At 40.3% G+C, this 27,919-nt stretch overlaps 1 protein-coding gene across 3 annotated transcripts in view; it reads right to left on the reverse strand.

Moving 5' to 3' along the window:
• The window catches only part of Ddx10 (DEAD-box helicase 10), a 468,305-nt gene extending 442,926 nt beyond the window's left edge, over positions 1-25,379 (reverse strand). For 2 of the 3 annotated variants that reach the window (XR_008222819.1, XM_052760354.1), the window contains exons 1-7: positions 25,082-25,379; positions 18,503-18,563; positions 16,407-16,537; positions 14,661-14,819; positions 13,576-13,696; positions 12,135-12,324; positions 2,865-2,991 (exon numbers count right to left, since the gene is read on the reverse strand). Coding sequence is in view for 2 of the 3 variants with exons in the window: in XM_052760354.1 (XP_052616314.1) it covers positions 2,865-2,991; positions 12,135-12,324; positions 13,576-13,696; positions 14,661-14,819; positions 16,407-16,537; positions 18,503-18,563; positions 25,082-25,267 (975 nt within the window). In the remaining variant the exon portion in view is untranslated. The remainder of the gene's footprint in view (positions 1-2,864; positions 2,992-12,134; positions 12,325-13,575; positions 13,697-14,660; positions 14,820-16,406; positions 16,538-18,502; positions 18,564-25,081) is intronic. The other variant, XM_052760346.1, reaches the window with a different exon arrangement.
• Between the last annotated feature and the right edge of the window lie 2,540 nt (positions 25,380-27,919).

Consider the following 27,919-nt stretch of genomic DNA (forward strand, 5'->3'; position numbering starts at 1 on the left):
AACTAACTACTATGGTGAGAAGAAAGAGTTAGAATAAAAACAACTCTGTATATTATTTCTTATTCTCTAGTACCAAACCCAACTCTTCCCTAGGAGGTATAAATCCAAGTCATGGCACCAAAAATGTTAGTTTTTCGGCTGCGTTGTGTGCTTACCCTGCAAGGAAATGCCACGAAATACGACAGAATCCGCTAACAAGAGTTTTATTAAAGGGACAGAGAGTGAACAGGCCTGCGGGAAACACGTGTGTGGAGAAGAAGGAACCGGGAACATGGCGCCTGATTTTAAAGGCTGGGCGTGGACAGATCAGCGTCACTACTACACGCAAGCGCGTAGATCACATGGCCACGTTGCGCGCTTACGTGGCTAGTGGGACGTCATGGATCTTGGTCACGCGAGATGCCCTGACCCGGAAATGGCTATCTGGACCTGGACCTAGCTAGGCGGAAGTGTCCGCCAGGCATATGCAGACACGCCTGACCGTGGGGGCTTGTTGTAAACCTTTCATTTAACTCTGAAATATGTCCTAAGAATACCTGAAATCATTCTTTACACAGAAAAATTAAAGGCTTCATGGCACAGCCATATCTGAAAGAATGGCAGAAGTCATAAAGCCAGCACAGCTGCTTGACAAAGATCCAGCAAAGCTGATCCACACGATGGCTGCCATGCCACCTTTGGTTTTCATCTCCACCTGTTACATACTTGGGGCACTTTTAATATTTGTACAATTTGGGGATGTTAGATTGATGGAAAAATCAATTATTTATGCCTTCTCCCAGGAATGCTGCTTCTAAGCTTATCCAGGAAAGTCCTGAACATACTACCCCCCATCCACCCCCACTTTGAGGGAGATATCCTTATCTACTTGAGGGTCTTCCTTACGCCTTAGAGGTTGTGACACATAAAGAAGCCAGAGGTCTCTTTATGAGGCTATGAGACAGTCGTGAAACACCTGTCCCTCTACTTACACTGGAACAAGATATTCAAAACAAAGTAAACTTAAAAAGGTCAACAAGACTCAGTGGGCTAGAGGAATTGTCCACAGTTCAGATTACAAGCCTCTTCCCACTATACACTCAGACAATTATGTGGCATGCAACTCTGCCCTACATAGAGACATATTGATGAGCAAAATATGGAGAGGAAAGATGATGAAAGTATGAGATGTTAGGACCTCCCTCTCTTAGAAGTTAGCTCATGTAGAGCCACTATAATGTCATATGACCAAGGAACAACAGAATGCCAGGATTAGACATATAGACCAATTCTATAAAGACATAAATGTGAACATTGATTGTATCATGCCAGAATTTGAATAACTGCAGCAGCTTTAGCCTGAGGATTTTTCCTGGGCACTCTAACCACTAAGAGTTAATAATACACTGCTTGAGACATGGCAAAATGCCCAGGGTGGTTGAAGATTTTTTGTTTTAGTCTAGTGTCCTTGAAGCAACCAAAGCAATCAGCTTGAGCACAAACTGTCATATGCCTCTAGATTCTCAAAAATTGGGTCATGGGGTTAATGAGTAAGAATGATAACTCTATTAATGATATCAAAACTTGAGGGAAAATGATTGGAAATGATAACTCTGTTCTGTCATCGTTTATTAGTGATGACTAAAAGATGAGCAAAAGGAAGTGAAACATATGTCCAAAACCAAAAATGATATGATCTATGTTTTGGAACATCATGAATGTATCCCTGCTAACTAAATTCTGTATAAATAAAGAAACACTCTGTCTGTCAGTCAGTTAGGCTGCAAGATTCTCCCGACCACCATGGCCTGGCTCACTTCCTTCTCCCACCGACTCCTTACCCCCTCTGCAGGACCCATCCACTGCTGGGGATGGCTCCCAGCAGCTTCAGTAGACAACAGAAACAGACCTCTTCTTTTCCCACAAGTTAGAGAGAAACTCACCTACATATTTAGCATGCTAAGCTACTGCATCGGCAATAAACCTAGAGTTTATTATATGTCATCATCAGGAATCTTAAATATACAGAGAAAGTAGTATATAAATCAACCATGAGCTCTTCTCCTTAAAGGAAAACAAATATACTTCTCTGAATCCCTTACTCCTAGTACAAGGTTGATTTTCATCAATTACTTATTAACTAAATAAGGATATAGACAAAATATTGCAGAACGTTTTTTTTTTAAGGACAACTGATCCTAAAAGGATCCTAAAAAGGACTTTCAGGTATAACAATTCAAATTTGCCTTAAAAAGCACCAACTATTTATCTAGAGGCAGGGTAAAGGTATGTAGGGTAAGCATTCCAAAAAGAGATGACCATGAACCAAGGTTTGAGGCACAGATAAAAAGGAATATTCTGTTCCATATTCTTGGAGGGAAAAAGAACTGCCACATTATAAAAGCCTCATCTTGGTCTAGCTAAGTTCCTTCTACCAATACTTTTGATGGAGACTACTGTGTTCCCAGAATCATTAACATCTGAAACAGTACTGAATAGAAGACAGCAAAATGTCTGCCTTCAATGGGCTTCAAGTCTCATTCATGATTTCTTTTCCAACAAAAACACAGGATTAAGCCAGGCAGTAGTGGCACATGCCTTTAATCCCAGCACCTGGAAGGCAGAGGCGGGCAGGTCTCTGAGTTCAAGAACAGCCTGGTCTACAGAGAGAGTTCCAGGACAGGCTCCAAAGCTACACAGAGAAACCCTGTCTTGGGGGAAAAACAACAACAACAACAACAACACAGGATCATCAATTTTTACAGAGCTCTGTCTCCTAGCATTGCATAGCACACAGAGTAATGATTGTCTAACTGAAATATGACAGCTCAAGGACAGTGATCCAACACAAACACATTCAAAAGGTAAAATTAAGGAGTCAATACCTCTTTGCAACTGGAGAAGAACACAATACTCTTCTTCTTTAGGTGGCTTCTCAAAAAGGAAAACAGCACACTGATTTTTTGGTGCAGCTCACAAACTATATAGTTTTGTTCCAATGTAGCAGGGGTGCTTGTAAAAATCAAGAAAAACAAATTATTTTAACAATGTCATACTGCTGCTTTGAAATCAACACTAAAAAAAGGAAATTTACCAGTGGTCCATTCTCCCAATTTCTACCGCACAAACACTTTTTTCTCTATTGTCCCTATAAAAGAAACTCACCATGGCTAAATACATCCAAAATCTTCTAGAGGTTGTATGAAAATATACACACACAGCAGTATAAGATCAAGAGTCAACCACAAAAAGAAGGTAAAGACCACCGTCTATGAGAAGTAGCACAGGAAAACTTTGCTGGGCTGATGGCTAATGTCTACATCTTTTACTGGGTTAGGGATTAGAGAAATATAAACATTCATCTAAGCAATTCAGACTTAATACCTGCATATTTCATGGTAAACTTGACAAAAAAGAGACTATATCAATATTGAACTCACATTAGTCATCATGTATGCTGAAGCACTTACAGGCATCCAACATTAAAATAGGTTAATACACAAAAGTATGAAGAAATGGCTAGTAAACCGATTATCACTGGTACAGAGTAAATACATATATAGCAGGTATAAAGAATGTACTGTAGACATGAAAGTAGGAGGGGGGCCTTATAGCAGAGGTTCAATGGGGGGAGAAGGAAGTAAGAGAGAGTAATGGAAATGTAATGACTGTATATTATATGCATATATGTATGTATATGTGTGAAATTATGAATAAACAAAATTTTTAAGGAATGTACTGTAAACATCTCAATTTGTTACATGTTTGAAAATTCATAATAATATCTGAAAAGTATATAGTTACTATTGGAAAAACTCTTATAATTTTATTCCAAATTAATGTGGGGTATAAAAAGATATATGGCATTATTTGAAAACAATAAAATTAAAAAAGAAATCAACCCAAATGTCCATTACTAAGGAACTTGTGGAATGAACTATTAAATACCCACACCACAAGGTATTCTGCAACTATAAAAAGAATGTGATATATGTTCATGTGTCACTGTGGAGTGACCTCTGGAATCTATCATTAAGTAAAGAAGCAAGTAACAGAATAGGAGAGTTTGGTACTGTGAGACTGGTGATAAACACTACAGATGCATATGCTTGCATTACCAAGTGTAGCCACATTGTTTTAAGGAAAAGGGGCAGATAATCCAAAAACTAAAAGTCAAATGCTTTCAGATACCAAAAGAAATAATAAAATAGAAATTACTGAAATTTAAATTTTCTAACTCATGATAAACTCTTATGTTGAGAGAAGGAAAAGAAAAGCCCAAGTATGTAAGAAAATATCTGCAAACTAAACATTCAAAAAAGAACTGTTCTCAGCTGGGTGGTGGTGACTCACACCTTTAATCCCAGCACTCGGGAGGCAGAGCCAGGCAGATCTCTGTGAGTTCGAGGCCAGCCTGGTCTACAGAGCAAGTTCCAGGACAGGCTCCAAAAAAGCTACAAAGAGAAACCCTGTCTCGAAAAAAACCAAAAAAGAAAAAAAAAAAAAAAAAAAAGAAGAAGAACTGTTCTTCATGAAACACAAAAAAAGCTTATAAAAACACAAATCTCCAATTTAGGAGAAAAAAATAAATAAAGCTCTCAACAGTCACCTGCCCAAAGGCAATGTTCAGATCACAAATGAACATAAAAGATGTTGTGCAACAAATAAAGCATGTAAGATGCCCCTTGGTTACTGCTTATGAGGAAAATTCAAATTTAAAACAAGATACCGCTATATACTTAAGAGCCTCCAATACCAGATTTTGAGAAATGATACAACACTTTTGAAGATAGTTTTCTTCCCAAACCATTCTTGTCACCTAGTCCAGCAATCATACTCTTTGGCATTTACCCAAAAGAACTGAAAATTCAGTCCACACAAAAAACCTGCACCCAGATGTTTAACAATTTTATTCCCAACCACCACAACTTAGAAGCAATCAAGATGCTCTGTAACAAGTGAATGGATAAAATGTGTTATACTGAGATAATAAAGTAATGTCGGCAGTAAAAAGTTGTCAGGACTGGGGTTTAGCTCAGTGGAAGAACACCTGCAGGGCACACACAAGGCCCTAGGTTCAATCCTCAGCAATACAAATCTAAAACCTTCAGACATTGAAGAACCAAAACACCCCCATTTCAAGCAAGCCCCTCACCCCAGCTTGAAATAGGCCTAAGTTTCGAAATTCTCAGAGCAGCTGACATAGGTCCCAGGAACTCAAAAGTACAAAGTCAAAATGTTTGACAGACTATCTGGTATCAACTGATTAACCACTGAATGCCCCAATGCTGGAGACAGTCTATAAAGTTTGACAAACAACTGGCCAAAACTGTAAAGTAAGATAACACAGAAATTTTGAAAAGCCCCTAAAACTTGAGTCAATCAGAACTATACCTGTATTAGCACCCCTAACTGATATAAACCCTGTGATTTTTGCCTTTAAAAACCAAGCTTGCAGAGGGGCTGGCACCTCCTCTAGCCTCAGCTGCATGGGGTGTTCGACTAGGTCCCTGCTGCGCTGCTTGAATTGCTCCAATAATCCTTGCTTTTGCATTTTGGCGAGTTCGTGTCTCTGGTGGTCTCTTTGGGGGTCTCGCACCCAGGGTACAACAGACACCACTGATGAAGTCCAAACGGTCTACTGAACAATATGTTTCCTAAAGCTATCTTGTCAAAGAAAAAATAATCGTGCTTACTTAGGACTAAAATGATAAATTTTTTTTTTTTTTTTTTTTTTTGGTTTTTCGAGACAGGGTTTCTCTGTGTAGCTTTGCGCCTCTCCTGGAACTCACTCTGTAGCCCAGGCTGGCCTCGAACTCACAGAGATCTGCCTGCCTCTGCCTCCCGAGTCTAAAATGATAAATATTTTACAAGAGATACCTCAGGATTTGAGGATGGCTCAAGGACTCTAAGATTCACATTCACAGTACATGAATGAGAGCTTGAGTTCAAATCCCCAGGACCCACATAAGCAGAAGAGCATCTATAACCCTAGTGCTCCTACCACAAGATGAAAAGCAGAGACAGAGAGTCCCCAGAAGACTGCAGATCAAAATAGCCTGGTATATGCACTGAAAAATAACAAATGGACTTTGTTTCAAACAAGGTACAACCAAGACTGTCTGTCCTCTGACCTCCACATGCACACCATGGCAACCAGGCACCTACACACACACACATACACAAAGGTGTGCACATGCATATATACAGATAAAGAGGGGAAAATACTTATGAGCCATAATGAGCTGTTACTATGAATATTTATTAGCATTCTATTGGGAGCACCAAGGTCCTTGTACCCACAGATCATCAGGGAAACCAGGAATGTTAATCATGCAAGATTGTCTCTTCAAAGGAGTAAATGAATACTTGTTTTCCACCCATAAGGCTGGAAATGGATGTTGTTAATGACCTGGTGATCTTTGCTATCTGTAGAGTCAGACCTCACCCAAATCCCCCAGAGTGTTTACCTAGACTCACACCCACCAGACCTTTAGCTTTAGCTTTGTTTCTCAGTCAATAGAACCCAATAGGACCCACCCTTAGGGGAGATGTCACTGTACCTGACCTCTGCACTATCTCAGTCAGAGACTACACCAGATCCTAGGCCCCTAAGCTACAGAGCCCAGCTCCATAGTCACGTGTACTGTGAGTCAATGTAATTATGCCTCCCTGTGCTCTAGGGATTGTGTTACACCAAGAAGTTTTCCCCAAATTGTACCATGTTTAAATACGCTCACAATAAACTGCCTTGTGTCAGGTTCTCTAGGAATCCATCAGCACCAACTAAGTTAGGCTGAATAAACTTTTCCTTCTTACCTCTTGCAGATCATTTCCCTGCCATCTGTGGCACTTGCAGGGATGGGATGATCACACGGACACACGGACACACACACACACACACACACACACACACACACACACACACACACAGAGGACTCCTGTCATTCCTAGATTTAAACAATATTCCTAACAAATATACATAACATTTCTTAAAAAAAAAAATCTTGATCCTTTAAACCTTATTGTGAATTCCACTCTCTGAGCAATGTAACCTAGAAAGCACAGATATATACAACCAGTCTACTAACAGTAAGCTATGACTCTCCCTTGGGAAGCCCAGATCCCTGTCTGAGTATTCCTTAGGATTACACTGGGCACCTCGCTATTAACCCATGTGCTTAGGAGCTACATTAAAAGTACTTTTTAAAAACCCTGTGTCACGCTGACTTATCCAGAAACTCCTTCCAGTGATCCCCAAATGGAGGTTCCTAATAGGTAAGAGTACTATTTTGACTGATGTCAGTGACAGTGAGGAGTTCTGTCTCTGTCCCTGTCACCTATGCCAAGATATACCTCAGAAAATCCCATGTGACCTCGTTTAATAAATCCTGTAGCAAATCTTCGAAGACAACAACTTCAAAAATCACCAAAATCCTATAAAGACACTGAAGTGCTACACTCATTTGAGAAGCCCACAAACATACTTCAATGTCTTATCTTTCTCAGGTGCCTCTTTCTCCTAACCTCATACTGAAGATCTTTATTATAATCTCTTTTAATAAACTGTTTCATAATATCTAGTACTGAAATTATTTTCTGCATAAAAGTCAAGAATTCTGGGTTTGCCTAAGTGGACATCTCTAATAAAGCTCAGATCACTATCAACAACAATGTGGAGCAGTGATCCACGTCTACCTCTGCTGACAACTTGCCCAATGCATTTAGCCCTAGGATGGAATCCCATGGCAGAAATCTTACCTCATGGGCAGCCAAAAAGCAAAAGGAAAGGGAAGAGACATGGGGTTTCCACATATCCTTCAACATCAAGCCCTTAATGACTTCCAACTACACTGCACCCTAAAGGTTTCCAAAACCTCCCAATAATACTACTGGCGAGGGATCAAGCCTTCAATATATGAACCTCTCTCTGTAAAACATTCCATATCTAAACAACAGTCCTAACATAAACTATATACTTGGGGTAATTAATAAGATTACAACAGGGCATCTATATCAATGTAGCAAAGGTCCAACTTTATTAGGAATGTTGGTACTAGAAGAGACTAAGTGGCAGAAAGAGGCATATAGAAATTCTCAGTACCTTCCTCTCAAACTTACTGTGATTCTGTAACTGCCCTGAAAGATCCCTTTAAACAGATAGGGATGTAGCTCAGCAAGCATAGTGCTTACCTAGCATAGCTGAGGTCTTAAATTCCATACCCAGTGCCAAACACAACCCTGTATGGTGGAATAATAGGCATGTACTCCCAACCTTCAAGAGGCAGAGCCTCTTTGAGATCAGTCTGAGATACATAAGACCCTGGCTCAAAACAAACAAAAGTATTTAAAATTAAAGCAAATAGGCCATAACCACAAAGAAATGTGTTAACAGAGCAAAATAAAAAGAAATAAGTTGATATTCAACAACACAGAAATTATTTCGAAGTACTTTGTTACAATGCCTAACAAAAAAAGGAATGCAAAGGAACCTAAGACTTTTCTAAGTAATCAGTGTTGCTAGTGTTGGTAATAGCCTTAGATTATTGTAGATTTGATGACTAATTAAGTATAGTCTGTAGAAATGAAGGTATTTGGTACAAAGAACACACTTTTTTAGAAAACAGAGCTGAGTAAAAAGCCCCCAACCTTAACCTTGATTTCTAAGTAAGAAGCAATGCGCTTACTCTTAAAAAGTTTATCTGCTGAAAAACCTCTACACACAAAACCCATCCTACCAGCACTTAGATTCTGATATTTAAATTATATATCCTGCTAAAAGGATTTTATGAGAGCCAGAAAAATGTAAGATGAACCTAGAACACCGTAAAGCAATGAGACCAAGGACCAAGGGTAGACATGTCACACCGACTCAGGAAACAGCCTGAACATCATATTCTAAGACAAGCACAAGACAACTCCAGAGAAAATATTAAATAATTTCTGTTGCATGAAAAATGTAAAAATGGTTTAAATCTATATACTAAAAATCATTAATTTATCAGAGGTATCACTAATCATCAAGTCTGAGTCTTAGTACAAAAGAAAAAAAACTGGTCACAGTATCAAGTAAGCTACCAACTCAACCTAAAAGCTGATAAAGAGAATAAAGCACATACTCATTAGTCTAACTTTCCTCTAAGAACCATTCCCTAGCCTAACATAGTTTACAGGACAGCTGATGGATATAAAATATTCCAGCCAAGAAATGATACAGACAGAATCACATAATGTTACAAACCCTAACGAAATAATGGATCAAGGCAGTAATCATCAGCTGCCAAAATTATAAAGTTATAGGTATTGGTTCCTACCATAAAGTAGCTAACTGCATGAGTTTAACCTTTTGACCCAGAACTCTAGCTAGATTTAATACAAAACAAAAACTTTTTTAAAAAGACTGAAGGTACCTGAAAAGCAACCAAGGCAGTCAAGATTTGATCTACTAAAGGAAAAAACAAGTATGAGGCAGGCAACATATGAACTTCATTTTCCACCCAAATCATCTACTTTCAAGACAAGTGACATGCAAGTCCCAAGATCAACATTTTAGCCCCAAGATCTCCAAAGAAGAAAAACTATACCTAAACTTTTCAATTTACCCTAAAGGGGTAAGCCAGTTCCTAAACTGAGTGTACACAGGAAAAATGTGTGATACTGACAAGCAAAAAGCTTCTGTAGGAAGCTATAGAAATGAGCAAAGATTATGGCAGTCTCACATTATAGCTTAAGAGCATGACACCAAGGGCTGACAGTATAGCTCAGTACTATACCACCTGCCTACCATGCACAAGGTGGTAGGGTGACATAGTAAAAGGATAGCGAAGGATTAACTAGTAAAACAGTAACAAAAGAAAAGTTTGAATGACCCAAATAACTAGTACCAAGGTAGATATTAAGGTCAAAATTTAGTAAATATGATACATTTTTAAGGATTAATGTCTAATATTAATACAAAATACAATACTCCAATACTAACTCTGTATGTACAGAATAGCTCAACAACATTATCTAAAATTTGAAATCTTTCCTACTTCTCTACATAATTTAACCTATAGTCATTGAAAAACATGACTAATTTGCTATGGCACAACAACAGCTATTTCCCTGAAAACCATTATAAGCATCATTTATCCACATATAGTAATATAAAGAAAACACCAGTGTACTTTTTATAAATACATTCTGATGTTCATCTTTAAGAAAACCTACACTTAATTCTTGGGTCTTTCACACAATTTGAGAAGATATCTACATACAATGGTTTTTACAGTTTGGGTCTTGGTCTGGGTTTGCAACTAAAGACTGAATCCTAGAGTCTCATGAATGTTAGGGACAAACTGATTTATATGCTGTGCCTCTTTTAACTTTTTATTTCAAGGCAGAGATTCACTAAGTGGCTAAGGTAGGCCTTCAATTTGTGAACCTCCTGCCTCAGCCTCCCAAATAACTGGACTTACAGAGCTGCACCAGTAGTCCAGGCAAAACAGTCTTGTTTATCTTTCTTAAACTGTTAACCACAGTAATGCTCTTAAAGAAGAAAAGTCTATAAGAACATTACACAAAAGTCCCAGCAGCACCTGCTTTCATTTAGTGCTTCAGAATCTTGGATCAGAATCCTACAGTCATTATTGTAAAGGCACAACGTAGTAAGCTACATACCGATACATCTACCTTAAGTCACAGCTTTACAAACGGCAAAACTATGTTTCAAAACTCATTTGTTATATGAAATCAAAGTACTTGCATTCAAATCTTTCTAAAATCTTATGATCTATAGATAACCAATTCTGTTATCAACAATGAGATGTGAGTAATTCAAACTAACCTAGATAGTGTCTACATCAAGTTTATCCTAACAAAAATATTAAGATACCTCAACGTAACTCAAAAAAAAAAAAAGTCCCCTCAAGAGTAAGTCAAGGAAAAACTATTCCTCTAGTACTTCTTAATATCCCATTCCCATGTCCATGTAGCCAAAGCCACCAGAACTCATATTCTCCAAAGTGTATCCATCAAAATCACCAGAAATCATGGAGTCCAGGTTTTTCTTTCTTTTTTTGGTGGGTGGGGTTGTTCAAGACAGGGTTTCTCTGTATAGTCTTGGCTGTCCTGGAACTTGCTCTGTTGAGCAGGTTGGCCTCGAACTCACAGAGATCTGCCTGCCTCTGCCTCCCAAGTGCTGGGATTAAAGGCATCAGGCACCCCACCCAGCTCAGGTTTTTCTTTAACCTTAGACATCTGGTCTACAAAGTCAAAGTGGGTTAAATACCTATAGTATATATTTATATTTAAGAACTATATTTTAAATTTTTCAATCAAAATTAGAATTCTTTTTCCAAACCTTTCTTTAGACTGACATTTCTTCATCAAAAAAAGAAATGAAACTTTTAAGATGAAACAAGAGCAAATTTGAATACAAATTGATATCTTTATAACATCTAACTTATTGTCAATGTAAAATGCATCTTCAGAAGTCAACTATGTCCATAGTCTATAATGACTCATATCAGGTATTAAATACTATTTAAAACACAATTCCAACTATTTTTATCCCACAAACATATACATTCTTGACTGTCACATAAACATATACACTACAGTCTACATTTATTAAGTCTAAGATAAAAATAAGAGTAGCTATAATAATTCCAAACAGAAAACCATTTTGGTAAATATTAGTATATTTGATATGTTCCATAATGCATTACTACTGCTTAACAGTGTGACTTTGTACTCAATTGTAATAGATTTAGCACACTATATCCATTTCACTACTTTAGAGTCACAATGTCAATAGAAACATTAAAGATTCTGAGAATTTTGTCAAGAGCAGTGTGTGACTTTAACTCAGTGTTTGCTATTATCATCTAAAAATTGATGTTTTCTCTCTCATTTATGGTGGGAATAGTTAGTAAATGGTAAAAGATCTGTTAACATCATATCAAAAATGTTTGTTCTCCAGACCACATTTTCAGAAATGCTACATTAAAATATTCTCATACTTAAACGTACTCAGAATTTGACTAATCTTAATAGACATGAATAGTATATCCTGTGTAACTAATGACAAAAAGCATATTCCATACAAAATAAAAATTTAGAATATCAATTCTTGAACTAAAAAGATGGTTCAGGAAGAAAAGAGTTCCTACCTGTATTTTGCTTTTTCATGAACCCAAACATATTCAGGGTCTTTCAAACTTAAGCGTGCAAGGTCCTTTACAGATTTGGTCTGTGTGGCTGAGAAAAGTAAAGTCTGGCGCTTCTTGGGAAGATTTTCAATAATAGCATTCATGGTGTCAGCAAAGCCCATGTCCAAGATCCTATCTGCTTCATCAAGAACTGAAAAAGCAAAGACACAAGTTGCTCTATAATTTGAAAGAATACATTATGCTAAATGCAGTTAGTACACTGCTTGGAATCCTAAAGCAGAAAAAGGCCTTAGCTAAGCTAATTGCCTAGCATGTACAAGGCCCTGGGTTCAAATTCCAGAATCCCAATTCAAAACAAAACAATAATAATATAGTAGAAAACTGATAAAATCTAAACAAAGAAACCGAGTGTTAAAATTTACCCAGTACATTGTTAATCTTACTATTGACAAAGGTATCGATCATGGTTATGTGCAAGTTTAAAACAAGAGGCAACTGGGTAAAGGGCAATACAGAAATCCTACCACTGTAATTTTTCTGTAAGTACAGAAACATTCCAAATGAAAAGCTACTAAAATACCAGTAAGTAGCATCTCTATGCAAAAAAGTTCATTAAAACATGATCATTTGATTTTTTAAGTTACCAAAAGTAGGTATTACTTAAAAGGAAAAAAAAAAAAGGAGGAGGTCAGGGAGATGGCTTAGTGTACAAGCACTTGCCACGCAAGTATAAAGACTAGAGCAAAGTCCCAGCACTTAAGAAATACAGGATCCCCATGCAAGCTGGTCAGATGCACTTGCCAAGCTGGTGCACTCTGAATTCACCAGAAGACCCTGCCTCGGTAAATAAAGCAGAAAAAAATAGAGGAAGACACCTGACATCAACCTCTGGACTCCATACACACCCACCCAGATTGAACACACATGTGCCAGAAAGAAAAAAGAAAAAACCTGTCAGTGACCAATACCCAAGTACCTAGTTAAATACATAGAGTCCATACATCTTTCTCTTTCGATTAAAAAAAAAGAAAAAAGAAAAAAGAAAACGACCAACCTTGTACTGTCTCGGTTTAAGAACTCAAATGTCAAAATAAAAGCACAAATTATGCCGGGCAGTGGCACACGCCTTTAATCCCAGCACTCAGGAGGCAGAGGCAGGCGGATCTCTGTGAGTCGAGGCCAGCCTGGTCTACAGAGTGAGATCCAGGACAGGCACCAAAACTACACAGAGAAACCCTGTCTTGAAAAGCAAAAAAAAAAGTACAAATTATTTCTCAGATTGTTTTCATCATGTTATCTAATATGACAGTTCCACTATTAAATCTCAGGAGAGCTTTCTTGGTAATGATCTGGCTTTTTTAGGGGGTTTTGGTTTTGGGGGGTTTAGGAGGCTTTTTTTTGGGGGGGGGGGTTGTTTTTTATCAGAAATCCTAAGACCCACCTAACATCTGAAGATTGGTGGCATGAAAACATATTGTTTCATCCATGTGTTGAAGAAGTCGACCTGGTGTGCAAACGAGTATATTTATGTTGTTGATCCTCTCAGCTTCATGTTTCAAATCCTGCAAACAGTTGTTTCTTTAATTACACACAGACGTCTCGCAGCAGCCTGTGCACCACTGTAAAAGCCACTTGCACATGCAATTTTGTCAGAGCAGTTTAGATATTTAGAAACAAATACCAATTCTTCCTTCCAGTTTTGTAACACACCCACATTTCCACACTAAATCAAAGTCCTCAGTAAAGACCTGAGAGCTCTTCTCGACCCCTTATTCATATCCAGGATTCTGAGGCTAAGAAAAACCAACAAATGACTGAGCCAAGACTTGATTTCCTATTAAGTCAGTAAAACTGTCTTAAAAACTGGAACTACTTGCACTCTTTAAGTCAGAACTAGAAGCACTGAACAGGCTCTCCCATACAGCTCCTACATCTTATGGATGGGGGGCTAAGTAAGCAATGTAGTTTACAATTTGAGACAAGAACCATCAGATGCTACTAAATGTTAAAGACAAGTTACAGGTAAGGCTTGTGATGCTACGTCTTTCTTGCTTATATACATTTGCATAGAAATTCAAGAACTACTTATCTTCACAGTCCAGAAGTGACCATAGCAGACACAACCATCTCAGATGAACTAAAAAGTCAACAAAAGTTGACCAGGCTTTACCATGATCTAAATAAATATTCCTCAAAGCAATCTATCTTCCTTTCATGTGGTATTGACACAGCAGGTTTGTAATTGTTCAGCCTCTTAGACACTGTGTCTAAAGTACTGTGTCCACATACTGCAATGTTCTCTTTCCCAAAGCACACACAAATAGGTTTGCTCTAGTTAACCTATACATCTGTCACCTCATCGACTCAGATGCTGACAAGAACAGACTTTCTGGACCTAGGCTCTCAAAGACAGTGATCACACTGAGGCCCGTCCTAGACAGCCAATCCATTTAGATGCCTCCTCCATCTCCTTTCTCTCTGCCATCTGCATAGCCCTATTGAAGGAAGGGATAGATAAGGACAAACCTTTCCACCAATGATGAGACCAGCTGAAAAGTCATGATTTTTTCCTACTTTGCGTAGAACTTCAAATGTCTGATAGGCCAGTTCTCGAGTAGGTGAAATTATCAGAACCCCCAGGCCATCTGCTGAAGTCCACTGCAGGCGGTATAAGGCTTCCAACACCTTGAAGACAAAAGCAAATTTGTATTCAATAATCTCTTAGAAAAATCTCAACCTTTTCCTCCAAATCAAAGACACCATCAAACAAAAGGCATTCCTCTCACAAGTTTTACCCAATCCAAGAAAACCTCTTGGGGATGTTTTCTTCCAACTAACAGAAACATCCGACCCTAGTTCAGAGAGAAAAGAGAAGCCCTAAGACAACTTATCTGATGTCAGAACCAAACAATCAGAAGACCAGCTATTGGAGAGGGTATGTGTAGTCCACAGACCACTGAAACAGGTACAAGAAAATTATTTTCTAAACAGAAACCACATTATAATCTGTATAGCTCCTATAGTTTTACAGTAACTGAATTCCTATATGTAAAAAGACATATAGTAACTGAATTCCTATATGTAAAAAGACATATAGGAATAATAATAATAATAATAATAATCAGCTAGGATTTAAGAGAAAACTAGTTTTGAGGTATTTGAAACAAATCATGACTTTCTTCCTCCCAGGGCCAGTTGTTTTTATAGGAACCAAATTAAGAATCCAACTAAGCAAATGAGATGTAAGTGAATTCCTAAGCAGTTCTACTACCTTACTACTATAAAGGACAGCTACCAATGTTCCAGGAAATTATCAACAAATCCCCAAATCCAGCTGAAGTGAGCTATTGCAGAATACTATCTTCCAAGCTGAACAGCTGGCATCTTAATCAGAACAGCTGTAACTACCACCAAGTGAGCCCAGAAATTGAGCTTGTTGATATTTCTCATAGCAGAGAATAGAAGGTCACTGAACCCTCATGTGAGATTCTGTTCACTCCCTCCTGTGCCTCCCAGTCATTTAAATGTCACCTTCCCTAACTGTACATGGCCTCAGTGTCTCAAGATGTGCTAGAGTATACTAGTGTAGTGGGCCAACTGAGGGGAGCTCTCAGTGCAGCTATGGGGATGTCACAACCCATGCTGGGATGAAAACTTTCCAATGGTGCAGTTGCTTTTGAGTTATCCATCCTCTTGAAGTAACCCCTCACTCATGTTCTATAAGCAAGCCAATAAACTCACTGGCTCCCAAAGGTGGACTGCAGTGGGACCATAATTTGTTTCCTTGGTGGTATCTGCAAGGCAGGAGTAGATTTTTGCTTACATCTCCCTGAGGAAAGAATTCTCACAACATGAATATATTCAGCCTTATCCTAAACAAGTAGCAAATATAAATACCACTGGCAGGCAACAGCTTTCTCCACCAGGTATCCTGAGAATTATATCAAATGAAAAAAGCCAAGCACAAAGACAGGGTAGGACAATTCTACACTGCCACGATAGACTATCCACCTCCTTCAGAATGCAGTAGCTTATAAAAGCACACTGACTCATTCATGGCAACAAGTTACTGAGTGCCTTCCATGGGCAAAGAACTGCGGTGGAGCTAAGGAGTGTGAGAGCAGGAAAAGAACAAGATAGGTGTGGCTCCTATGTGGCCAGAAACTCCAACATTAAAGAACTGTTTACATAATAACTATTTGCTTGCCTTGTAGGTATAGAATGTAATAAAATTATATAATAGAGGCTGTGATCCAAACTAAATGTACTTACTGGAATGAGAAAAGCCAAAGTCTTGCCAGATCCAGTTTTGGCAGCTCCAAGCACATCTTTACCTTGCAAAGCCAACCCTATGGTCTGCTTCTGTATCTCTGTTACCAAGCGGTACTGGGCTTCTTGCAAACCTAGCAGTGTAGAAAGGAGAAGGATACTTAAGAAAATTCCGAAAGGATGATGCTATGGGCTGGATTGTATACTCCCATCACAAACAAACGGCTGGAAGGTCTTCTATTCTACCCTGATGGAAATCAGGAAAAGCACAGCTCACTTAATTCTGAAGTCCTGGAGGCTCACAGGCTAGACTTCCAAACCGACCATCACTGAGGCCTATATCCTGAAAACTAAAAGCTTATGGCTCCAAGCTTTCAACGCTGCAGGAAATGGGCCAGTGAGATGGCTCATCAGGTAAAGTGCTTCCTGTGCAAGCCTGATGACCTGAGTCGGACTCCCAGGACCAAAGGGAGAGGAGAAGACTGCCTTCACATGGGCACTGTGGCACTCACACCCCCACCCAACACACACACTCCAGGAAGAATAATAAATTAGCTGCTTTCTTTGTTTTAAGCTGGAGACTAATTGTCCTAGTGTTCAAGACAGAGGCTTATTTGAGGACTTAAGACAATATGCAGAATGCTGACAACATGGATGAACCTAGAATTATATATATTAAATGAAACAAGCCAGGCACAGAAAGATAGACACCAGACAATCTCCTATTTATATATCCTAAAAACAAAAGCAAGCTTGTTACCAGAAACTGGGGAGGTGGGGAGACAGAAAGCTATTACTCAAAGAACACAAAGTTACATGGGTTAGGATAAGCTCAAGAGATACACTGTGGGCTGGGGATAGCTCAGTCAGCAGAGTGTTTGGATGAAGCCCAGGGTTTGGTCCCTGGGTGTACGTCTATAAAACCAGTAGTTAGAACGTAGAGACAGGAAGATCAGAAGCTCAAGGTCATCCTCAGCTACAAAGCAATAGTGGTAATGGGGCCGATCTGGGATATATGAAACATATCTCAAAAACAAAAACCAGATATACTGTACATCATAGTAACACAATAACTATAGTCAATGATATACTTTTTAAGCTTGAAAATTGCTGAGAGTCTATTTCAGTGTCCTTATGCAGGAAAAATAAGTGCACTAATGAGCTTGGTTTACACACATAGTTCAAGTCACACTGTTGCATACCACAAACATACACAATTTTCGTCAAAAAAGAAAAAGATGACTCCAAAAGACAGGCCATCTGCAAGCCATGGTGGCAAGCCTGTCACAGACCGTCTCTTAAAGCCCGGAACTATCTATTCCTGCCAGCACCTCATCCCTGGACTTCCAGCCATCAATTCTAAGAAAATGTCTGCTACTTAAGGCTGTTATTTTGTTACGGCTACCCTAAAAAACCTAATGCAAAGGTAACATATGTTTGTTTGTTCTTCTGTGGAACTAACAGAATCATCAAGTTTCAGTCTGGTCCTTTCTAACTAATCTTCTGCAACCAATCCAGAAAGAATAGGAAATAAAAATGGTTAAAATTCAGTACTTTAGAGGTGGGGTTGATGGTACATGCCGGGCAGGAAGAGTGCAGAGTTTGAGGACAGTCTGGACTATATAGGGAGTTCAAGGCTTTCCTGGACCACAAAACAAAACTGTTTCAAAAAAGCAGACCTTGTATTTATGGTATTTCATGACTTCTCTTAAAGAAAAGGCACAGGGCTAGAGCAACAGCTCAATCAGTAAAGTGCTGACCTCACAAGCATGAGGACCTGAGTTCAATCCCCAAGACCTACAAAAAATGCCACATATGGTGTGTGCTCTTCAACCTAGACCGGGAGGTAAAAACAGGGAGACTCCTGGGGCTTGATGGCCAGGCAATCTAGTCTAATGAAGGAGCTCCAGTCAATGAGAAACCCTGCCTTAACAGAGATAAACGGTTTCATGAAGATAATACCCAAGGCTGTCATCTGGCCTCCACACACAAGCACATATGTACAGGCATACACATGAACATACATATGCACTTTTTTAAAAATTGAGAAGACATGAATAAATCTAACAATTTATCCTAAAATGAGCATATATACCTACCTTTCAATGTTTTTTTGGACAAAGGGAAATCTGAAAATCTTGTAATTTCATTTACATTTATCTGGAAAAAAAAGATTGTAAAAAAGAAATAATGTCAGATAAGAATTGCTAGATGATTCATTAGTTCATAATACACCCCTCCCCCTTTACCCTACATTTTGCTGCCTAGCTCATCCTTCATATAGCAGAATTAGAGGCGAACCGCCGCTTCTAAATAAAAGCTACTCATTCAAATAACATCAAGTCCTATGGCAGAACAAATTGGCAGGTACTCTGTTTATAAGAGGACATAAGATGTGTTTCTCCTTCCTTATATTTGAAGCATCAGTAACTAATGAGTGCTTTCACAGGATGTAGAATACCCAAAGGAGGAAGGAGTAATGTTTAACACTGACTGTCAGCATGAAAGAATACAGAATCACTAGGAAACAAACGTTCAGACATGTCTATGATGCAGTTTCTAGATTGGGTTAATGGAGGTGGGAAGACCCAACCCAAACGTAGGCAGTACCAGCATTCATCTGTCTCCTAACTGTGGACAAAACATGACCAGCCATCTCACACCCCTGCTGCCACCTCCTCCCTGACAAGAGAGACTGAATCCCCTCAAACTCTAAGCCAAAATAAACCCTTCCTTCCTTAAGATGCTTCCTGTCAGGTATTTTTGGCTCACAACAATGAGATAAGTAACTAATACAGAAAAATGGTACCAAGAACTAGGCCTGTTGCTATGATAAGCCTGATGGTGTGATTTATACACCTTCAGCACTTGTCTGAAAGAGGAATGTAAAAGAGTATGAAACTTCAAGCTAGAGAACTCTTGGAGTGTGCAAGCATAGGTGACAGTTCAAAAGACCAGCATGCCAGGAGAAATGCAGACAGTGGAGGCCCACCCAGCTCATGAGATTCAGAGGGACAAAAAGACTGTCCAGACAGACCTATACTAGAAACCATTCATGTCATACTCTGCCCAAGAATCTGTGTGCATTCTGCCTGTGTCCTGAGAACATGAATGAAGATAAACTCAAAAAAATGGCTTAATTTGTTTTGCAAGGGGATCTCAAGCCAGGGTAGCAGTCAACCTGTCAGTGTCATGGTTACAGCTTACTGCTCTCAACCAGGTCTACAGTGAAAACATGTAACAAAAGAAGCAGACAGACAGGGAAAATGTACCATTTGGCAAGGAAAGAGGAAATTTAAAGTTTCAGGAAATACGATTGCTGAGAAAGCAACTGTAAACTGTTAGATTGGCACCATTAGGGGAACCCTATGTTCTGCTGGAAAAGCAACTGTAAACTGTTAGATTGGCACCATTAGGGGAACCCTATGTTCTGCTGGAAAAGGTGTCTCAGAACAGGACTCTACCTAATGAAGTCTCCATCTAAAGGAAATGCAAATTCATTTGAAAGAAAAGGACCTAAAGTGAGAATGCCACTGAAGAAGCTCCCCGCTCTAAAGCCAACCACCTAGGAAGTGCTTTCTGGGGTGGACACAAAGAAGCTGACCCAAGTGTACTCCAAAGTGGCCAGGCTATATCTAAAGCTGACAGGAGAACTTGCAGTTTGGCAATGCCATCCACATGTACTAGTTTTATAGGCGCAGGCAGGAAAGATGCAAGAACAGGGGATCATGGAGGTTTACGCTAAGGTTCCAAAAGCCACTAGGCCAGGCAAATGTGTAGCAGGGTCAGAGTCTCAGCAAGAAGGCCCTGAGAAGCCATTATGTGAATGTGTGATGGCGAACACTAAGATGCTGGACCATAGGACGTCCACTGATGAAAGTTCAGTCACAGAATGGAGGCAACCCAAGAGAGAGGGCATGTGTGTTGCAGGTGATAAAGCTACAGAGGTGGAGTCATCCAAGCCCAGATGATTCCTTCACTAGTCTCCAGTGTCAGACCTGGAATTTCAAGATTTGTTATTTGTCCTGCTAGGTTTCAGTATTGCTTTCATCAAATCATTCATTCCTTCCTTTTGGAATGAGATGTTGACTTTGTGCTATTATGTATTAGAACTATAGAACTTGTTTTTATTTTATAGGAGCTCACAATTAAGAGCTTGCCTTGGCCTCAGAAGAAACTGGACTTTTTAAACAAAGTTGGGACTAGTTTAAAAAAAAAACAAAACACTATGGGGACTTTTAGAGATGAAACAGATGCATTTTACATTATGAGATTGTCTTGAGCCAATGGCAGACAAGGGGCAGAAGGTCACATCTTTAAAGTGATATGTTTAGACATCAAGTTGCAAGAGGTAGACTGTGACAGTTGACACAATCAACTAGATGAAATCTAAAATCACATAGAATACAAACTTCTTGACATAACTGTCCAAAATTTCTAGTCTGAGCTAACTGGGGTGCAAAGACCTAAATGTGGACAGCACCATTACATGGGCTGGAATTCCAGACTAAATAAAAAGAAGAAATGTAGATGAATACCAACATTCAATTTCCTCTGCTTCCTGACTCTAGACACAACATGACCAGTGGCCTCATGTTCCTGCCATCAGGTCTTTCCTGCCATGGCAGACTGTATCTCCTCATTACAGTCGAAATAAACCCTTCCTTCCTTAAGCTGCTTCTTGTCAGGTATTTTTGGACATAACAAAGAGAAAAGTAACTAATACAGAAGAGGCAGGCAGCCAGCTCTGCAAGCTCCACCAGACATAGCACAGGCAAGCAGTGCTTTCAAAGTATAAAGAAAGTGTAGTACATCTTCCTCAAGTCTGCTAGCCTCCTAGGAAAATTCAACTGGGAAAAATGAAAGTTTTAACATCACACTGCCAACCATTCCAGTACAGAGCTATGTACATGTTATTATAAGGAAGAAATAGGAAGTCTTGATTTAGCTAATGCCTACTAGTCAAATCCAATTTGCTACCTGACTTTGACAACAGATTTGGTGAAAAACAGCTACAGCCAGTCATTTATACATTATCTACACAGTTGTGACAGGTTGTAGACCCCAGAAAGCCTGATATTAAATATGTAGCACTTTGTCAACCCCTACTCAGAAGATTATATTCAAGAGAATTCTTGAAACCTACAATAGGACATGATCTTAATGAACAAAGTAACACTCCTCCCTCTGTCCTTTACTTAGAATAAAGAGACAATGACTAGTGTTCCACCACTCAGTCTCCTCAGTGTCAAATGCCCTCTAAATTCTGTGTCCTTCATAACAGTGAGCAAATACTTTTAAGGATTTCAACATTGGCTGGTGCAAGAGAGCAGAACAGAATAGATTATCATTTAATCACCCTCTTATACTTTTTACTTGACCCCCCCACCCCCGTCTGATAACACCTGTTTCTCACAAATATTAATGAATGGAATAAAAAGGATAAAAACATCACAGAATGTTCCATTTACTTCAATCAAAAGAAAAAGCAACCTGCCTCCAACCACCAGGTCAAATTTTGATTTAAAACCATTTGCAGAATGCTGCATTTCTCTATAGCATGGCTGATTGTAACAGTCTTTGAGTGACTCGGGAAGAGTGAAAACAGTTGCTGAACTAAAACAAACAGCTCCATATTCTCACAAGCCTCACTCCCCAGTTCTGCACTACTCTATCACATGTGCGCACACACACTCCACCTCCCCTACTCACATCGCCAACCTTCATGGCACACCCTTCCCCTTTCCTTCACATACATATACCCTAACCCCACCCCCTCATTATGCAGTGTTTGAGCCGTGCCCTGAAGCACCACCCCAGAGAGGCAGCTGTAACTGTTGCACCTGCCTATGACCTTGAGATACATGCCCCTGGGGTGTGGCCGCTGGGGGACCCTTAAGACCTGGGATGCACTTAGGCGCTCTCTCTTTGCTATCTCGTGGTTTTGAATGCTGGAATGGACCAGGGCAGAGCTCGCTAGAGAACAGCATTGGACCGTGCCTCACCCTTCCAAGATCCTGTGACAAACTCCTTGATTCTGTCTTGTAAATTAACTCCCAAATAAATTCCTTTGCTCATTAAATAGACTCCGTGGATTTCTAGAAATATAATCCCAATACTCCAGATCCCATGCACACATCCTCCTTCCATAAGTTTCGCTCACACCCTAATCCTCCACACACATATTCTACTGCCCACACAAATGCACATTTTCCCAAAACACCCCATCACACACACACACACACACACACACACACACACACACGCACCCCACACACCCTTCCCAAATATATGCATAGCTCTCCTACCATCCCAAGGCACTCTCCCCTACCCCCCAATGAGGCCTCCTTTTCCACACACTCACTCTATTCTCAATCACCCCCACACTTTACCCACACACACACACCCTATTCCACACCTTTACACACACACACACACACACACACACACACACATCCTTACCACAAACAAACCCTCCCACACACATACCCTTCTCCCCACATACACACACTCCTACAAACATCCTGCTCATAGGTACCCACACCCCTTCCTGCCCACGCACCCATAACACTGTCCCACATGTTCCACACCCTGACCATTACACACACACACACACACACACACACACACACTCCCAGTATACAAATCCTCCCACTCACACACTGTCCTACAACCCAGCCAGGCCAAAGATCAGCAACCTCAAGAGGGAAGAGGAAAGGAAGTGATTCACCCTTAGATGCTATCAAAGGTAGCATGGGTAGCCTGGCTGACACCCTGATTTTTTGGCCAATGAAAGTGATATCACACTCTGGACTCCAGGGGTATGAAAATACAAGCTTTTAAAACAGAAGTTTATGGCACTGTGCTACAGTGACAACAGAAACCAATTATAAAGTTGATAAGATTATAAACTTAGGAAGGAGGCCGAGGTAGAGGAGAGAAGACAATGACTGCTAGTCTTCATGGTATCCTGTACCCAAGTGTGTAGATTCTGCCGCACAGGCAGACATAAGGATGTGAACTCTGGGTAGAGCAAAATAAGGAATCACAGATCCACAGGTGTAAACCAGGCAAAGGCTAAGGTTACATTCCCTAAGCAATTCTAGCCACAGTCCAAAACGAAATCCAAAGGCAATTTGTTTTTTTGGTTGGTTGGTTGGTTGGTTGGTTGTAGGTTTTTGAGATAGGGTTTCTCTGCATAGCCTTGACTGTCTTGGAACTTGCTCTGTACACCAGGCTGGCCTCAAACTCTGAGATCTGACTGCCTCTGTCTCCTGAGTGCTGGGATTAAAGGTGTGTGCCACTACCACCACATCACAGATACACCCTGTCCCCAAAGTAATTTGCTTTTAATGACTTCTTCTTTAACTGATTATTTATATATGACAGGCATTGTAAATAATGCTTTCTACATATTATTTTACTAATTCGTCACAACTTATAAGGTAGGTGCTATTGCTAAACCTTTTAAAGAGAGAAACTAGTGTAAAACATAACCAAAGTCACACAGCTGGTGAGCAAAATCATAATCAAATTATCTGAACTCAACACCCAAACTAACTCTTAAATGCTACCAACTCTCAACAGTTTATCTTCTGTTGATGTTGTTGTTTAAGCTACAAGATAACAAGTAATGACTTTAATTCCAAGATGAGTGCACCTATTAAGTCCCTACACTAGAAAGGGGGCATTCACAGAGAGTCTAAGTGAGGTACATGAATGCTGAAAAATACCGGTTTTATGGGGAAGGAGAGGAAGTAACATTCCTAAGGAGCTGAAGCCTAGGGCAGGAAGAGATGTCAGCTTGTCAAAGCGTTAACTATGAGACTACTCAGTTTCTCTATACTGATTTGAAAAACACGGAGTAAGGAAATAAGACGGAACAGAATTATGCTAAAGGATGAAGGCAAATGCCAAACTTAAAAGGCCAAAGCTTTGGAAACAGACACAGGTCTAGGTTCCAACTCCATACTACTAGATGTGAGAAATTAGGACAAGGTCTTATCCTCTCCAAACTCTACTGTTCTCATCAATAAAGTGGAATATTGAGATCCATACCTAAGATAGAGGCAAAGAATACGCGTAAAACACATGGAGAGTACTTTTAAAGGTAGACATTATTTTTATTATTTTAAGCATTTCCCAAGAAGAACAGCATTCTCTTATATCATTCCACATTTCATTATCTTATTTATTTTGTTTTTGAAACAGAGTTTCATGTATCCCTGGCTGACCTCGAACTTGCTATAAAGCTGTGGAAGACTTTGTACTTCTGATCCCCCTGCCTCCACCTCCCTAGTGCTCAGAATGTGTCCCATTTATGTGGAGCTGGAGATGGAACCCAGGGCTCCCTGAATGTTGGGCAAGCACTCTACTGAACTATACATCCTTGGCGCTCCCTCCATTCGCTATGTTTTTTCCTCAGCTGTCACTACCGCCCTATTCTGTAATCCCTGCTGCACTAAGTGTCCCTCCCCGGAGTATTACCGCATTTCTATCACTTTTCCCAGAACTGTGGCAAGCAGAGGAGCCAGACCTGGGTAGCGACACCCAACAGACTACCCGTGAGGCCTCCCTGGCCGGGTCCGCCCCTTTCCCGCACCACCATTCCCCGATGTCCACCACCGCGGCGACTCGGCCCCGCGGCGCCCACCCGCGCTCCCCAAAGCCCGCCTCACCTTCTCGTAGTTCTGCATCAGGCGGCTGATCCCCTCGCGCTCGACCTGCCATTCCGGCTTCTTCAGCTGCTTCCTCCGCTCCTTCTTTTGGTTCTGCCTGTGGCTGTGTTTTTTCTTCCAGCGATTGAAGCTCCGCACCGGGTCGGGGCGGGTTCCCTGACCCAGAGAATCAACCGTTTTACCCATGGTGGCGGCGACCAGGTCCCAAATCGCCCCCTGACGCGAGCCACCTCTCGCCTTAGGTACCGTACGGAAAGACGCAAAACCAGCGTGTGGAGAGCGCTCAGGAGCGCATGCGCAAGGCCGGGAGCCCGCCCCCAAGCTTTCAAAGGATGGGCACGCTCTAATGACGACAGTCAATGCGCGGGCTATGATTGGCAATTTGGCTTCCGCAGGGCGGAGCAACCTCGAGGCACCGGGAGAAGCATGCTCCGGGGAACTGGGAGTGCTCTGCTGCTTCTGGAGCGTGCTGGGGCGGGGTGGAGACTTCTTGCAACTGCGCATGTGCGCTGCTTATTGCTACCATGGTGATGTCATATCACTCCAAATTAAAACACTGTTATCCATTTGTTCTGGGTTCAGATGTACCCAGCATTTAAGAGCGCTCTTCTACACGTTTATAGAATATGTGGTTTGTAATCATAATCTTCCTTCTGCATATTTCGACCCAGAGAGCAGAAAGATTTATCAAAATCTGCTAGTGATTTATTTCCTTCTACTCCTTCTACTACAGTGTACGTCTCTAGGAATAAAAACGGACATGTATATCTTTCAGAGTTTTCTCCTCAGCCCTTCAGACTAACCACAGTAGTGAGGGTACTGACACAAACTGACCGAATTTATCTTAAAATGCTGTTTTAAAAACAAAATGACAGCTAAAACTAAAAAAGAGAGAGAGAAAATATATTGAACAAATCAATTGGTTTTTTTGTTTGTTTGTTGTTTTTGTTTTGTTTTGTTTTTTTGTTTCCCGAGAGACAAGGTTTCTCTGTATAAGAGCTCTGGCTGTTCTGGAACTGACTCTGTATACCCTAGGCTGGCCTCAAAGTCAAAGAGATCCGCCTGCCTCTGCCTCTGGAGTGCTGGGGTGTGCTGGGATTAAATGAATGTTGCCCAGCTAATTGGTTTCCCTTTTAAGTGAATTCGTTTTTGATGAATTGGATTTCATGACACGTTTACATAGAACCTCTACAAGCACACATTGGATGGGGGTGGTGAAAGGGCCCAGGTTATTGCAGTGGAGATTGGCGAATTAGGTTGGAAGTTTATACATAAAGTATTTAGGCTTTAAAGTTCCCCTTTTAACCCCACATATCCACACAAATACCCTAACTCTGTGCCTTATCCACCAATTAGGGGCCACTTATTCAAAACGGAGACAAAAGCCACCAGGTGTGCTATCTCCACATTCAGCACACCAGGTATAGGCTCAATAAGGGAAAGAAATGTAAAAGTGTGTGTGTGTGTGTGTGTGTGTGTGTGTGTGTGTGTGTGTGTGTATGTGTGTGTGTGTGTGTCCTCAAAATACGAAAAGAGAATAATCATAATCCAGCATTCTGCCTCTAGAAATAAACCCCAAAAAATTGAAAAGCAGAGGAGCTTCAGACACACTTGAATGCCCATGCTCATAGCAGCCACTGTTCAGTTTCCACCCACAAATTAAGGGATAAACATGGTACATGCATAAAGGGAAATATTATTCATACTTTAAAAATAAAGAATCTGAACACTTATACTAAGTAAATTGTCACTAAATGGCAATCATTGTATATTTTCACCTTTATGAGGAATCAGTGTCATTGGAATAAAAAGGAAGAAAAATAGAAGATGAGCGAGATAGCTCCACAGGTAAAGGCACTTACCACCAAGCCGGATGCCCTGGAGTCAAGCCAGAACACACACAGTAAAAGGGGAGAGGTGACTGCAACAAGTTGTCTTCTGATTTACACACACACACACACACACACACACACACACACACACACACAAACACATACACACACACACACAATAAGTAAATATAATTTTTTAGCAATTTTACAAAAGAAAATAGAATAGTGGTTGCCAGGAGCTAGATGAGGAGGAGAAGGTTTTAATTGTTTTGCTCTAAGCTTCCTAAGATGAAAAGAGGCCTGGAGACTGGTTGTATAATAACATGCATGTACTTAACTAAACTGTAGACTAAAGCATGATTAAACAGTAAGCTTGGTACTACATGTCCTTCACCGCATAGCACGTGTGTGTGCACACAGAATATCAAGGGCCTCTGCGTGACTCACCGTTCTCCTAAATCTGAAGCACACAGGCACATCTACATCAAGAAAGAAATTGGAAGCTCTGTCTATCAGAAAAATGAATATTCAAGAAAAAGTTAGGGGAGAGGAAATGATAACCAGAATACACTGTATAAAAAAAAAAATCTGTTTTCACCAGGCAGCCTGTGGCGCACGCCTTTAATCCCAGCACTTGGAGGCAGAGCCAGGCGGCTCTTTGAGAGTCTGAGGCCAACCTGGTCTACAGAGTGAGTTTCAGGACAGCCAATGCTACACAGAGAAATCCTGGAGAGAGAGAGAGAGAGAGAGAGAGAGAGAGAGAGAGAGAGAGAGAGAGAGAGAGAGATCTATTTTCAATTAAAAGAAAAGAAAAACCTCCATAAAATGACATAAAGGCGGTTTGCAAAGAAATGGCAAGTGACCCGTCTCCCTCTGGCCTTAGTGAAACTCACTCATTAATAGCCTTCTAGCAAAAGTTGGTGACAAATCCCAGCACTCAGGAGACAGAGACAGGAGGATCATCACAAGTACAAGGCCAGCCAAGACTGTCTAGTCATGATTCCCC

The sequence above is a fragment of the Peromyscus californicus genome, unplaced genomic scaffold (genome assembly GCF_007827085.1).
Source record: "Peromyscus californicus insignis strain IS unplaced genomic scaffold, ASM782708v3 Scaffold_11__1_contigs__length_118956290, whole genome shotgun sequence".
NCBI lineage: Eukaryota > Metazoa > Chordata > Mammalia > Rodentia > Cricetidae > Peromyscus > Peromyscus californicus.